This window comes from Bufo bufo, chromosome 6, assembly GCF_905171765.1.
Source record: "Bufo bufo chromosome 6, aBufBuf1.1, whole genome shotgun sequence".
Classification (NCBI taxonomy): Eukaryota; Metazoa; Chordata; class Amphibia; order Anura; family Bufonidae; genus Bufo; species Bufo bufo.
In genome coordinates, this window is record NC_053394.1 from 321,167,079 (window position 1) to 321,182,870 (window position 15,792).

At 48.5% G+C, this 15,792-nt stretch overlaps 1 protein-coding gene across 1 annotated transcript in view; it reads right to left on the reverse strand.

Moving 5' to 3' along the window:
* Positions 1-5,262: 5,262 nt before the first annotated feature.
* Positions 5,263-15,792, reverse strand: part of DHX8 (DEAH-box helicase 8) — a 49,417-nt gene continuing 38,887 nt past the window's right edge. Inside the window, exons 23-24 of the mRNA XM_040434886.1 lie at positions 8,713-8,892; positions 5,263-5,649 (exon numbers count right to left, since the gene is read on the reverse strand). Of these exons, the coding sequence (XP_040290820.1) occupies positions 5,430-5,649; positions 8,713-8,892 (400 nt within the window). The 3' untranslated portion in view covers positions 5,263-5,429. The remainder of the gene's footprint in view (positions 5,650-8,712; positions 8,893-15,792) is intronic.

Consider the following 15,792-nt stretch of genomic DNA (forward strand, 5'->3'; position numbering starts at 1 on the left):
CGGATCCGCCTTGGCTATGTTACAGGAAATACAAACTGATCCGGTCATAATAAGCCTGTACCAAGAAATATTCTGACATTCTCATTTATAGGGTCAGACAGGGTGGTTGCGTGGGACTTGTTATAAATGAGGAGATCTAGCTGAGGTAGATATAGAAAATCTATTTTCATTAACTGACATTGTATGGAAGCAATAAGGAAAGACAACTGTGACCTGCAGCTTAGGAAAAGGTTTGTGCTTCTCACAGGCTGCGCTTTTCTCTAGAGATTAAGATCATTTGGGAATGTGATCATGAAACAGTCACTCAATACCACATCTGACCCTGGACTCCTGGCGGCACTGACCTCTGATGTTTCCCAGAGAAAGGTCTTCAAGGTTAAGTCATCCATCATCTAACCCTAGAGTGAAGGTCATCACTGTTCCTTATCAGTAACTTTCATAGAACTTCTAAGGTCTGGATTACACTAGACGAGGGTCGGTAAGATCATTGCTCACAAACATTCGTAGGAACGGTCGTTAGCGATCTGCCTGTGTAAAAGTGCAGGCTAAAAAATTGTTAGCTGGAGGCAGATTTTCTGTTGCTCCTAGTGGCATTCACTACAATTTTGTAATGCTACGGTGTTCATCAGGAGAAATGACAAAGATCATTTGGACGTGGTGGTTGCTACCCAAGCCATGGCAACTTGAAGATGTCAATATATGTCTGTCCCAGCTGCCCATGTGACTTAATACTTCATAAAGAAAGTGTATCTGTGATATGGTGATGTCCCCAATTTCAAGTCTATAATACTGTCATTTCCAAAAGATAACTAAAAAGATCTCTTAGGAACACAGATCATCACCAGGGTCAACATTTCCCAGATCACTTGGGCAGGAATACTCTCCCGGACAATCGAACACTGGGCATGTATGGACTCAACTGCACACTGGGCTGTCGGTTTGCTGAGGCAACCATAGGATGACCACCAAGTGTCCCACAGGAGTTCCATGAATTAGAATGGGATCCATGCACCCTACTTACTTGGTGTGCAGTTACATCTCTATGCACAATGTCAAGTAAGGAAGGAGAGTTTGGGAACCAACCTTACATCTTTAGGCCTCATGCACACGGCCGTGTCCCGCGGCCGAGAGCGGTCCGTGGTATCCCAGCCTGGCATCCTGCTGACAGCAGGAGCGCACGCCGTCATTGGTTGCTATGACGCCGTGCGCTTCATGCCGCCGCTGCTGTACAGAAATACACTCGTATAGATCATACGAGTGTATTACTATAGTGCAGCGGCGGCATGAAGTGCACGGCATCATAGCAACCAATGACGGCGTGCGCTCCTGCTGTCAGCAGGAATCCCGGCCGGGCTACCACGGACCGCTCTCGGCCGCGGAACACAGCCGTGTGCATGAGGCCTTATAGTACAAGTAGTATAAAAAAAAAATGACCATAATTTTTTTTTTTAAAAAGACATTAGACTGGAATGCTGGTCTCTTCCTAGTAGACACAAGGAGTTGATGTATTGTAAAGGTCTCCAGTGCACAGCGCTCTTCACTAGCGGCACTAGTGCCTAACAACAGTAAAAATTAGGTTAGGGCAATACTGTTAGGGTACTTCCACACATACTGGTATCTTGATGCAATTTTGGAAGAATTCAAGATAGCTGTATCTGTCCTCTCTCTCCTTTTATGACCCACTCCTGATTTTGGCTTCCAAAACTGCATCAGGAAACCTGACCAAGTGGCCATACCCTGGCTTTCTTTAGAGCTACTGACTTCGAGCCACAGCTGCAGACCAAGCGAATACATTAGGTTATAGGCAATCTTCTGGACTGCCTCTCAATAGTTAAACAATCAGTAGCTGTACAAAAATTCATGGCATAAGCCAGGCCTGAAGTTATTCGTAAGCCCACCGCCCGCCCCCCCACCCCCAATAAAAATTCACCACCACAAGAATACAAAAATCTCTGGGGAACATGAATAAAAGAAGGATCTAGGGGCAGAACAATACATTCGAGTCTAGCGATCCCCAATTAAAACACAAATTAGAAAATCACCAAAGATTTTACTGAAACAGACATAAAATAAAGCGTTTGCAGTAAGACGTAAAACAGAAGCTAAGATAAATACATTTCCCATAGGGAGAAGCACTTAAATACCCGATCTTAACAGAGAGCCAGCATCAGGTAGAAATCAGATTTTAGAATCTGAAGTCTCTCAGAGAAAGCTTAGGCTACTTTCACACTAGCGTTGTTTGAATCCGGCGTTCAATTCCGACACCGGAAATGCCTGCCGGATCCGGAAAAACGTGGGAAAACGGATTACATTTGAATCCTGATCAGGATTTTGATCACAAAGAAAAATTCATTGGGAAAAAACGGATCCGCCATTTATGGACTTTAACTTTTTTTTCACATTTTTCTGGTTTAACATGCAAAAGCCAGATCCGGTTTGACGGAACACACGGCGCCGGATCCGGCGTTAATGCAAGTCAGTGGGAAAAAGACCGGATCCGGCGTTCAGTCAAAGTGTTCAGGATTTTTGGCCGGAGGTAAAAATACAACATGCTACGGTTTTCTGAAAAGCCTGATCAGTCAAAAAGACTGAACTGAAGACATCCTGATGCATCCTGAACGGATTACTCTCCATTCAGAATGCATTAGGGATAAAACTGATCAGTTCTTTTCCGGATTTGAGCCCCTAGGACGGAACTCAGTGCCGGAAAAGAATAACGCTAGTGTGAAAGTACCCTTAAAGAACTAGAATATTATACAAACTAAAGGCCCCATTCACACTACCATATTTTTGGCCTCCATCTGACCTGCATTTTTTGCAGAACCATTTATTTTAATAGGGCCACAAAAATGCGGACAGCACAGTTCCGCAGTCTCGCAAAAAGATAGAATATGTCGTATTCTTGACCATTTTGCATTGTTACAATAGGTCCGCAAAAATACATGGACATCATCCATATTTTTGCGGATCCGCATTTTATGGACTGCGAAATACATATGTCCGTATGAATGCACCCTTATTGGAGGAAATTTGGGGTATAGCAGTAACAGCAGGGAGGTCCGCTATGGCTTTTATACTTGACTCTGGGACATGTGACCAACTTGACTCTAATATTCAGATAGAAACTTCAAAATTGGTGGCAATAACCTAAATAATTTGATCATTTGCACATATTAAAAACAGATCTGATGCCCTATACCTATGACACATAGGGTATTCTGGGCTTTTATAACTGATATCAGGCTGCATAAAATAGGATAATACAATTTTTAAGATGCTTACATTTATGATTACCTACCCCCCCTCCCCCCCCTGAATAAACAGCTTGACGTACGCCCGATACATTTTTCTTAAGAGTTCAAAGATTTTAACCAATAGAATTCTGTCATTTAAGTACCATGAAAATACTCACTAAATGTAGTATTACATGTCAGCCATTCAAACTGAACGACTGACCGTGTAATCCATAGACGGGTCAGGTACTGCCAGTGCGAGAGTTACTCTGTTAACTGCTTTCAGCTCTGGCTTATAGAGTGGGGTTTAGAGATTAGAAAAATAGGTCTGATCTCACACAGAAACAGTGCCACTCTTGCCCATAGGCTATGTCTGGTATTGCAGCCATATTCCATTAAACTGAATACCAGACATGGTGCACATACATGGTAGTCTCTGCACAAAAGCAGCCATAGATATCTAATCCCATACAACCAGTTTAAAAGAAAAATGATTTGTAATTTCCCATTCCCTCAGCCAGATGGAGACACCGCCTACAAACCAGTCTAAACGTGGCCTTAAAGGGAACCTGTCACCGGGATTTTGTGCATAGAGCTGAGGACATGGGTTGCTAGATGGCCGCTAGCACATCTGCAATACCCAGTCCCCATAGCTCTGTGTGCTTTTATTGTGTAAAAAAAACTTTATTTACTTTAATTTGATACATATGCAAATTAACCTGAGATGAGTCCTGTCCCTGACTCATCTCATGTACAGGACTCATCTCAGGTTAATTTGCATATGTATCAAATCGTTTTTTTTACACAATAAAAGCACACAGAGCTATGGGGACTGGATATTGCGGATGTGCTAGCGGCCATCTAGCAACCCATGTCCTCAGCTCTATACACAAAATCCTGGTGAAAGGTTCCCTTTAAAGGCTATCAACACCTCTGGGGGCAATTTTTTTTTTTAATGATTACATATTACTTATTTTGGACTAAAACATTGTTTTTCAATTGGTCTTTATTAAAAATGTTCAACAGTTTTTGTTCTACAGGAATACGTTTCAGTCTATTCTACAGAATATCTTGCTTTCAGTTTCGCATTGACCACTCAGGCTGCTGCCTTTAAGTCTGAACTCCTGTCCGCTCATAAACACTAATTTAAGCCATATTCTTATTAGTCTGATAAGAATTTAGCTGTAATGAGTGTCTATGTGCTGTCAGGAATTCAGAGATAAGGACTATACATCCAGCCGTCAGAGCAGCAACCTGACGGGGTTAAGTGTAAGGCTACTTTCACACTTGCGTTCAGAGCGGGTCCGTCTGGTATCTGCACAGACGATTCCACTCCTATAATGCAAACGCTTAGATCCGTTCAGAACGAATCCGTTTGCGTTACCATGAAAAAAAAAAAATAATAATTTTTATTTTTTTTTTTTTCATGATAATGCAAACGGATCCGTTTTGACTTTACATTGAAAGTCAATGGGGGACGGATCCGTTTGAAAATTGAGCCATATTGTGTCAACTTCAAACGGATCCGTCCCCATTGACTTACATTGTAAGTCTGGACGGATCCGTTTGCCTCCGCACGGCCAGGCGGACACCCGAACGCTGCAAGCTGCGTTCAGGGGTCCGCCTGCTGAGCGGAGGACAAACGGTGCCAGACTAATGCCTTCTGAGCGGATCCGCATCCACTCAGAATGCATTAGGGCTGGACGGATCCGTTCGGGGCCGCTTGTGAGAGCCTTCAAACAGAGCTCACAAGCGGAGCCCCGAACGCTAGTGTGAAAGTAGCCTAAAACTGAAAGCAATAGATACTCTACAAATACAATGAAGCTTAACCCTGTAGAACAAAAACTGTTTAATTAAAAAATATATATATTTTTTTTTTTTACCCAAAATGAGTAAAATACAAATCATAAAAAAGGTGTTCATGGCCTTTAACTATCATATATGAAAACTCATACTAGTACTAGGAGGGACAGATCATGGCTTGTGCAGAATCTTATAGTCGAGCACTAAAACTGACCAATGAGAAATCAACATTTAAAAATATTTATATTTTATACAGGGTCAAACACATGAAGTCTGTTATAAAAAAAATATATATGTATAGAAGCTGCCAGTCTGAGATAAAGTTTCTCATGTTTTTGTGGGCAGCAGAATCTTCTATAGGTCTTCCTTAGGTTCTTACTGCTCGCACCCAAATCACCGACGTCTGAAGGCCCGGGAAATTCTCCAGGCATTAGGCTCCTCATAGCGGTTATAAAGGGGCTCCAGACGCTGCTGTTTCTTCTGCTTGCTCAGTTTGGTTGGATCAGAGACTTTGAAGAAGGCAGGAGCAAATTCGACAAGCCACCGGGGGTCTATGGTAGTCACCTCTCGCATGTACTCCTTGGTGGTTAAGACTAATTCATGGTACACAACCCTGTGAGGAACAAAATAAAGAAGTGTTGGGACCCCTTGTGAAGTCATTACCAATTCACAGATCTGCCATGTGTTACTTTTATCAAGTCTCCATTACATCTCCTACTAAGAGCAAGCAAAATAGAAAAGCTGTTTTAAAGGGGTATTTCAGTATCAACAAATCGCACCCATTGTATTATACAAAGTGATACCATTTTCTAATATATTTTCTGAATCCAGTCTTCAATCATCTATGGATGGTATTAAAGAGTTCTGCTTGCTGTCACTCAATAGGAACATTTTTTGCTTAGATGGGATGAAGATCTGTCCTTGTCATGTGATGGATACACACGGCTCAGACCTCTGATTACTGTAAGGAGCCATGAACCCATCACATGACTAGTACAGATTTTTATCCACTGCAAGTAAACAATCAAATTTCTTATTGAATGACCGCAAGCAGAGATCTTGAAAACCGTAACACACCTTTAGGGCTCATGCACATGACCGTATGTATTTTGTGGTCTGCAAAAAAAATTGATGAAATCCATGTGATGTCTGTGTTACATCAGTTTTTTTTTTTTTGAGGATCTATTGTAACAATGCCCATCCTTGTCCGAAAAACAGACAATAGGACATGTTCTATCTTTTTTGCAGAACGCAGGGCTCCAGATGGCAACCAAAATGGTCGCCAATGCGACTTAGAATTGCAAAATGGTGACAAGACTTTGTAGTCTTGTCGCCATTTGCGCCTAGACCCTCCATTGCTCTGCCGCTTTAAGAAGAAAGGTTTCGCATCCAGCAGACACACCGCAATCCAATAACAGAGCTCGGTACAGTACAGAGCTCTGTTATTAGTGAGGAGGCTGCTGATTGGTCAGTATCTGCGTGCTGCAGTACCATTGGCTGCTCCTCTCACCCCCCCCCCCCTTCTCCCGCGCTGAACACAGCAGCTTGCTTTTTAGTTATGAAAATGGGGAGTGCGCTCACTGCCGACTGCTCCATAGACAAGGGGGAGCTAAAGTAGACGAGTTTTTCAGTCATGCGACGTACGGAGGTGAGTGTTCTGCGTACACTGCGCCATGTGCTGAGGGTGCCCCCCCAGGGGTAAGTGGTGGAGAAGAGAGGGCAATGATGGTGGACAGCTGCAGTGCGCTCATCCACATACAGAATGCAGAGTAACGCTGGGCGTTATGTCTCCTCACACTAGCAGATGAAACGGATTCCATATCTGGTTTACGCAATTCTGTCACAGGGCCTGGTCTGTGAGCTAAATAAAAAGAAAGGAATGAACTGTTGCCAGCACGACCAATCATCGTAATATAGTGCAGGGTTTCAAATCATGACCGTGAATGGGGTCGCATTGCAACCCTACAGTTGTGAGAATGTGCAGGTCCCAAAATGACCCCTCTCACTAGTGCCAATGCTGCATTGCTACACTGAACTCTGGCCATGTGATGTTTGTCACAGCCAAAGGCCCCTTGCAGACAAGCGTTCCTCCTGCAGCGAGTCCGCAACATAGCTCCCGGCCTGACCATTATATTGATTTATGATGCTATGTAACCCTTACAGTTCTGGAATGTATTGGATAACACTGCGGGAGTAAAGCTCGTCAGCAAGGGGCCAAAGTCACCATGTAGCCCCAGGCTTATCTAACCTGTGGTTATGTAATAAATGGCCATTTGGGACAACCACTTTACACCCCTCTTTTCTTTTCTTTTTTTCACTTAGTCCATCCTTTTTGTATGCACAGTACGGCTGATGTGCAGGAGAGGTCAAACAGCGCTCCTCATTAAAATATGGCCGTTACCTGCCAGGCTTCAGGTGGAGTCTCGACAGAACAGCAGGTTTAGGGCATGCAGCATCGCAGACATGGTGAGCGGGAGAGGTCGCAATTAGGGAACAAAGTTTTATGCAAATCGACTTCGGATGTTTCATCCGAAGTCGATTCGCTCATCCCTAGTCGCAATAACGACTGTACAAGCATCATGGACGCCTGTACAGACAGTTTTTCTCCCTAAAAAATGTCTAATGCGTATGAATACGCACAATAATTGAACTGCCATTCATGAAACAGGGAAGCACGCGCCACTATCGACTGCTTATTAAGTGCCAGGGACAGCATGGCGGGAACGGAGCCTCTGCTGAGTAAAGACCATGTGCCCAGGTGATGTCACACCAGAAGTGCCAGCCCTGTAGGCTTCTATCTGCTGCAGGGAGCTCAATGTGGAGGTTTATGAATGGAAAAACTAAAAGCCAAGAGGCTAAAGAAAACCCCGTTTGTGAACCTTATGTTACAACAAAAATTTGGCGACTAAAAAATTTCATTTGGCTCCTAAAATTTTCAGATTAGGAGCCAATGGCTCCTTGATGTTTTTTTCTGTCTGGAGCACTGAGAACGGACATGGAATACACACAGAGTCGTTCCATTTTTTTCCAAGCCCCATTGAAGTGAACTGATAAGGACCTGTAAGAAAAATGGTTTGTGTGCATGAGCGCTTAGGGTCCATTCACATGTCCGCAAAATGGGTCCGCATCAGTCCCGCAATTTTGCAGAACGGGTGCAGGCCCATTCATTTTCAATGGGGCCGGAATGTGCTGTCCGCATCCGCAATTCCGTATCCGTGCTTCCGTTTCCGCAAAAAAATAGAACATGTCCTATTCTTGTCCACAATTGCGGACAAGATTAGGCATTTTCTATTATAGTGTCGGCGATGTGCGGTCCGCAAATTGCGGAATGCACATTGCCAGTGTCCGTGTTTTGCGGATCCGCAATTTACGGACGTGTGAATGGACCCTTAAACTGATGATTGCAGGGGGATCACAGGACTCTTTTTTTCCCCTTCATGCTCATAAACTGAGCTCTGACAGTAATTACTAATTATTAATGCAAAAAAAATTTAAAAAATTCAAGAAATTCTCTTTTGTCAGACCAGACACCAAGAGGTTGAATAGCACAATAGTGGAGAAGAACACATCAAACTTTGAATACACCATGTCACCTTCACGTCTTAAAGAATCACATGGGAACAAGAAGCTAACTTTTCCTTCTTTTTATTCATTGCAGAGCAATGCGCTCACTTACCATTCAGGCTGTCTGTTGAACAAGGCACTAGATGGGTGAATATAGACCACTTGTTGGTCTATAAGAGTTCGGTAACCTTCCTGGGGATCTTTCTTGGCAGCATTTCGGAAGAAGCCACTGCAGATAGCTTTCTGTACTCTCACTGTTGCTTTTCCACAAGACACGACATCCAGTTTGTGCCTAAAATAAAAGATTTTACATTACACCACTGATACTAGGGAATAGAAACACTGTAGTATCTAGATGAACTGCAGATAAAACACTAGATCAAGACTCTTGTAGCAATGTAAAAAATTCGATTTTTGTACTTACCGTAAAATCCCTTTCTCGTTTAATACATTGGGGGGGACAGCACCATGGGTATATTGCCCAGCTGCCACTAGCAAAAGAAAAGTGTTGGCTCCACCCAGGTGGGTTATACCCTCTCCACAGCCAATAGGCTAATCCGTTTGTACCAAAAGCAGTAGGAGAGAGAAACCGAATCAAAGAACCAACAAGCCCTGGACCGGGGAAGAACAAGAGAACAGCCCGGTGACAGAGAGAGAAAGTAAAAACAGATGGTGAGATCTGTTCCCCCCCCCCCCCCCCCCCCCCCCCAATGCATTGAACGAGAAGCTGATTTTACGGTAAGTACAAAAATCCAATTTTCTCGTTAATGGCATTGGGGGACACAGCACCATGGGACGCCCTAAAGCAGTTCCCGAGGGTGGGAAAAGAACAGCCATGCAAACGGTTGGGTGTACAGGTCCTGCAGAACCAGGAGAGGCCATAGCATGAAATGGGAGAAAGGAAAACAAAGGAACGAGCCAAGAGGCTCCAGGACCAGGAAGAATCCCAAGAGAAAATAGTAGGAAAATCCCAGGACAAGTGCCTGGTAGAAAATCCCAAATGCAAGAAAAAGGCAAAGGGAAACACCCAGCTCGACCCAAGGCTGGGGAAAAAGAAAAATCTGGAGGAAAGGAAGCAGGGCAGAAGTCCTGCGTAGAAACAGGTGAACAAATGCACTCTGGGGAGCCAGAGGAAGGAACTGGAAGATCCCCTGCTCCCCATTGATAAAACAGGAGCACATCACCGCCGGAAAGCGACCGTTGGCAGTGACCTAGCCAAACTACATCTAGAAATATGCCCTATGAGAAGGATCTAGAAGAAGACAGATCCAACAAGAAGATATGGTGGTCCCAAAGAGCTAGTGAGGGAACCTGACCCAAGGAAAACAACCTCCTGGAAGGCAAGTAAATTCCGTAAGGCCTGGAAACAAAAGAACCCAGCCAGAAAAAAAGGACTTAGCAAGAAAAAAACGAAGAAAAAAAAACACTGTATGGTCGTGGGCATGAGGGCATGTAAGAGCATGCTTTCCAGAAAAAAATGGGGTCATTCCCCATGAAAACCGGAAATGTACGGCCATAGGGAGCCCTGAGCACAAGGCGGCTCAGGAAAAACGAGATTTTTGTATAACTTACCAGTAAAATCTCTTTCTCGCTCTTTCCTTGGGGGACACAGAAGACCTTGGGTATAGCTCATCTCCATAGGAGGCGTGACACTAAGTGAAAGCTGTTAAGCCCCTCCTCCACAGCTATACCCTCAGCCTGGAGAGAAAGGCAGCCAGTTGCGTGTCCAAGCAGTGAGAAAAGGCAAAGTCCAACAAGGAACCAACAAGCCAACTACCCAACGGGTAACACAAACTCGGAAACCGTGTAGAGAAAAACAAAGAATGGGTGGGTGCTGTGTCCCCCAAGGAAAGAGCGAGAAAGAGATTTTACTGGTAAGTTATACAAAAATCTCGTTTTCTCGCCCAGTTTCCTTGGGGGACACAGAAGACCTTGGGACGTTCAAAAGCAGTCCAAAAGGGGAGGGACCACAGCTCCAAGGCGAAGCACCCGAAGGCATCAAGGAACCGCCGCCTGCAGACCCAGGCGGACCAAGGCAGCATACGCCGAAGCCAGAGTATGCACCCTGTAGAACTCTGTAAAGCGTGCAAGGAAGACCTGTGGCCGCCTTGCTCAAATGCATGGCCGAAGCCCAAAGCCTCCGGCCCAGGAGGCACCGACCGCTCTGGTGAAATGAACGGTGACAGTAAAGGCAGAATCCTGCCCTCGGTGCGGTAACCTCAGCAATAGCCAATCTGATAAAGCGGAGGAAAACCACCCTGGAGTCCGTCAACTCTAAGCGCGGACCTCCAGGAAACCCAAGAGACCGAACGTCGACAAGAGTCGGAGATCTCCAAGTAAAAACTGCAAGGCCCAAACAACGTCCAAATTGGTGAAGTGTTGAAGCGAAAGGCAAACACCACCTTCAGAAGGAAGGAACGGGATGTAGAACAGCCCTGTCCTGGGAAAAGACAGAAGGCTCAGAACAAAAAGGGGGCCATTCAGGCACCCGTCAGAGATACGACTGATACGGAAACACAACCGTACAGGACAGGAGGGGTAGAGAGAACTTCTGTAACGGCTCCAAGGACAAGATTGGAGCGCCGAGAACTCAGTATGTAGTTCCCAGGGCGGTACCGAAGGACAGTACAGAGGAACCAAAGAGCCATTTCGAGTAAGAAGGTCTTGACAGGCCCAGAGGGCTGGGGAACGCTGGAAGAGGAAGAACAGCGCTGACACTGATACCTCAAGTAAAGGAATCCCAGTCCCAGGTCCAGGCCGGACTGGAAAAAAGACAGAACCATGGGGAGAGAAAAGTCAGAGTGGGGAATGCACAGCTTCCCACAGAACCCCAGATAAAAAAAACATAAGTCTTACGACAGATCCTGGACGAAATACAGCCAGGAGCGGGCAGTAGCGAACCCGCTGGAGTCGCCTGGCAAGCGGGCGAAAAACCAAATGTGATCAGGCGCAGACCAGTAACACGGGCAGAAGTTGACAAACTGGTCCCGTCGGCCCCCGAGCAACGTTGTCCCGTATCCACCCGAGTGGGGGAGCAGAAGGACAGACGGAAAGGAACCAAAAGGGTCCGCCCAGCATCCGCCAGATGCCAGGACAAGACAGGCTATAGTCCATGCTGATGTAGCCATGTTCTACAGTCCCGGTGTAGGAGATCAAAGGACAATCTGGACCGAAAGGTAGTCCCCCCAAGTTACCGAGAAGGTAAGTCTACAGCAGGACCATTGTCTTAGAATGGACAACACAATCTGCACTCAGCGGGAGGACAGAACGCGGTAGACTCGATAAATCGGCACAGCTAATACAGCCAGTGTGAACAAGGGAGACAGTACGAGGCCAAAAGGAACACCGGAACCATCCACATGACAACCATGCTCTCCCCAGAGGGGAGGACAGTGAAGGAACAACCTCTGAAGTCTGGCGGGACAGAAGCCACATCAGAGTGATCTGTACCGAGCGGGGGCCAAACAGAGCCGGCGAGATAAGGTAGTCGAGACAGAGGCCGGCATAACACCCTCCAACCGAACGGAGGAGTGGGCAACAGGGAAGCCATAGGACAGCTCAAAAGCAGAACCCTGCTACACTGTGAGATGCCCGGTTCACCGCCTCGCAGAAGGAGAATACCCTGAAGAACCCAAGGCGGAGGTCCTCCGGACCTGGGTAATCGAGCACCCAAGAGAATTTGGGTGACCTTTCCGAGAAAAGCGGCCCGCACCTGGTAGCAGATCAGACTGTAGCGTAGAGGCGCCAAGAGGAAGGACTCATACCACACTACATCCGAAGAGGAGGAAATTGCAGCAGGCAAGGGAACCGCAGTCCTGCCAGAGCCAACGAAGAATTCGAGGGGCGCTCCAGACAACCGCACTCTCGACCATGTGACCACTAGCGCAGGGAAGCAATACCGCGGAAGGACGAAAGGGCACGCATCTAGGAACCACGAACATTCCCTGGGATGAAGGGCCAACTAAATGAATGAGTACCACCCAGCTCCGTGCAGCAGAGAGCAAGTAGAGCCCGTCCGGGTCAGGTGGACAGAATGAACTCCTTAGAGACGAGTGCAAGGTTTGTGGCAGGCATCGTATCCCAAGAAAACAAAAGTATGCCGCAGGAAGTAGATGAGGCATACGTACGAGCAGCCCGTAAGCAGTGAGAAGGCCAACCCACCTACAGGAGGAGAAGGCATACACGGCCCAAACAACGCACAAGAACGTCCGCTCACTGCAAAAGGTTAATTTAGCGAGAAAGGGGGGCTCGCCACAGAGTGCCACAGCATGTACGGAATTGCAAAGTGCAACCTGAAAGGGAGTTATGCACAAGCCTAGTATAGCATGCGATGGAACGCAAGCAGTCCGCCCCGAAAAGGGGGGAAATTGTATCTGGCAAACTGCAGTCGGCAAGAGTGCAAAGGCAGGTCCCAAAAGGGAGTGATGCCTAAGGCCGTACCTACTTCAGAGAAGCAGGACATACCCTATAATCCAGCAGGAACGCAGGAGGTCCACCTAGTGAAAGGGGAACATGCACAGGGTTATCCTAGCATTAAGTGAGTGTGCAATAATACACCCAACACTGATTTAGCGAGAGTGCAACTACTCTGCCAATGAAGGGGGACATGTACAAGTCCAGCACAGTCATACAAGGACAGCCGTGAATCTCATGAGCGTGCCAAATTCTGCCCATGGAATGAGGGGTGGCCACGCACAAGGCCAGCACCGTATCCAATGGGAGTGCAAGCGTTCCACCCATGTTAGAGGGCAATGCTCAAGGCCAGCAAGGTATCCGGTGAGAGTGTAGCATGCCGCCCAGAAAAAAAGGGGGGGGTAATGCACATGGCCAGCATCTCATCCAGGGAGAGTGCGTGCACCCGCCATATATGGGAGTCATACACATGGCCAGCATCGTACTGGTGAGAGACAAACACAGTCAGTGAGAATGTGTGTATGTCACCTGAGGAAGGAAGGCATGCCCATGGCAGGCAGCGAAACCAGCGAGAGTGCGTACACCGCCCACGGAAGAGGGGTCATGCATATGGCCGACAGCGGATCCAGCGAGAGTGCAAGCACCCCGCCATGTATGGGGTACATGCACATGGCCAGTAACGTACCTGCGAGAAAACAACCACAGACGGAGGGATGTATGTATGCTGCCTGAGTCATGCCTATGGCCGGCAGCGAAACCAGTGAGAGTGCAGCATAGCAACATAGTACATAAGTACATCATAGCACATGAGAGAGAGTGCAGCGTTCCGCCTATGGAAGGGGGTCGTGCACATAGCCAGTACCGTATCCGGTGAGAGTGCAGTATTCCGCCTAAAAAGGGGGGTCATGCACATGATCGGCAACAGATCCAGTGAGAGTGTAGCGTTCCGCCTAAGAAGGGGGTCACGCACATGGCCGACAGCGAATCCAGTGAGAGCGCTGCGTTCCGCCCATGGAAGGGGGTCACGCACATGGCCGGCAGTGAAACCAGTGAGAGTGCAGCGTTCCGCCTAGAGAAGGGGGTCACGTACATGGCCGACAGCGAATCCAGTGAGAACGCTGCGTTCCGCCCATGGAAGGGGGTCACGCACATGGCCGGTAGCAAATCCATAGAGAGTGCAGCATTCCGCCTATGGAAGGGGGTCATGCACATGGCCAGCACCGTATCCGGTGAAGGTGCAGTATTCCGCCTAAAAGGGGGTCATGCACCTGGCCAGCCGGCAGCCAGGGAGAGTGCAGTATCCCGCCTAGGAGGGGGGGGGATGCACATGGCAGGCACCATAACTGGAGAGATGATGAATGCTGCCTACGGAAGGACCGCATGCACTTGGCCAGCGCCGTATCCTGGAAGAGGGCAGGAAAACCACCTAAAAAGGGAAATGCCCTAGCACCTACGCAGGTTGGGAGCGCAACACTATGCCACCTGTGGAAAGAGGGCATGCAGACATGCAGCACTACTGATGAGGCTGCAGCGTCCTGCGCAGTCCAATAGAAATCTGTTATTATTATTATTATTTTTTTTTTTTTTTATTAAAAACACAGCTTCTCTGAGGCTAAAGGGGGGCCACCTATAGGGGCACAGATAGTCAGGAAAAGGGGGGCCAGCCATACAGGCCCATTGGGAGCCGGCCTGTACCCAAAGGGTTAACATGGATCCGGCCTGGAGGGCGGCGCTGCGATCCCCTGGGGGCGGAGGAACCTCCCGGCGGGAAGAATTCGCGCCTGGAGAAGTTCCCGCCCCCTCCACCAGAGGCCGGAATTTTGCGGCCTAGTAGGCCGTGAAGCCGGGGTCTAAATTTGCGGCGCCCGGTATGTACCGCCGGGACCTGAGGCGGAGTGGCGCATCAAAACCGGCCGCGGGTGCCCACCCCGCGGGCCGGTCGGAATTGCGGCCCAGCAGGCCGCGAAACCTGGGCTAAAATTAGCGGAGCCCCACCGACCGGCACCAACGGTCAGCCGGGGCCTGCTGGGCATAGACGTCAAGCCCAAAGCCGGCCGCGGGAGCCCACCCCGCCGGCCGGAGTGTCAGGGGCTCGGAATGGCGGCTTGCCGGCCGCGGGAGCCCACCCCGCCGGCCGGAAGAGTCAGGGGCTCGGAATGGCGGCTTGCCGGCCGCGGGAGCCCACCCCGCCGGCCGGAAGAGTCAGGGGCTCGGAATGGCGGCTTGCCGGCCGCGGGAGCCCACCCCGCCGGTCGGAAGAGTCAGGGACCCGGAATGGCGGCCTAGCAGGCCGCGGAGCCTGGGCTAAGATTTTGCGGCGCCCGGCCGCACCGGACTACCAATGTCGGCCGGAGGCGAGGCCTTACTCCACAGCCGTCAGGAGCCTCAGGCCTTGAGCAACACTCCGGTAGGAGATGCCTGTGCTGATTTCCACCCATGTTAGTTGCCGCTTCTGTAGCTGGCTGTGGAGACAGCCACTGGCTGCATGTCTATGGGAGCCAGGCAGGGGGAGGCAGAAGGAAATTGCCGCTCTGCGGCACCCCAGGGGCCAGCATAGATCCAGCAGGGGACTAGAGGCCCAGTATGGGGGTCAGGCACGCAGGAGACCAGGGTGGGGGGGGTGGGGGACGTAGGGCTGGAGAAGCCTCTTTCTTACCACAGCCGTCTTCACCCTCGGTCCATTCCAGCAGGGTCGCCCCTTCAGCTACTGGCACCGTAGTGGCAGGACGCTGGAAGAGGGACTTGGCGTGCGGGCGACCCTTGCGCTGGCGGGATGTAG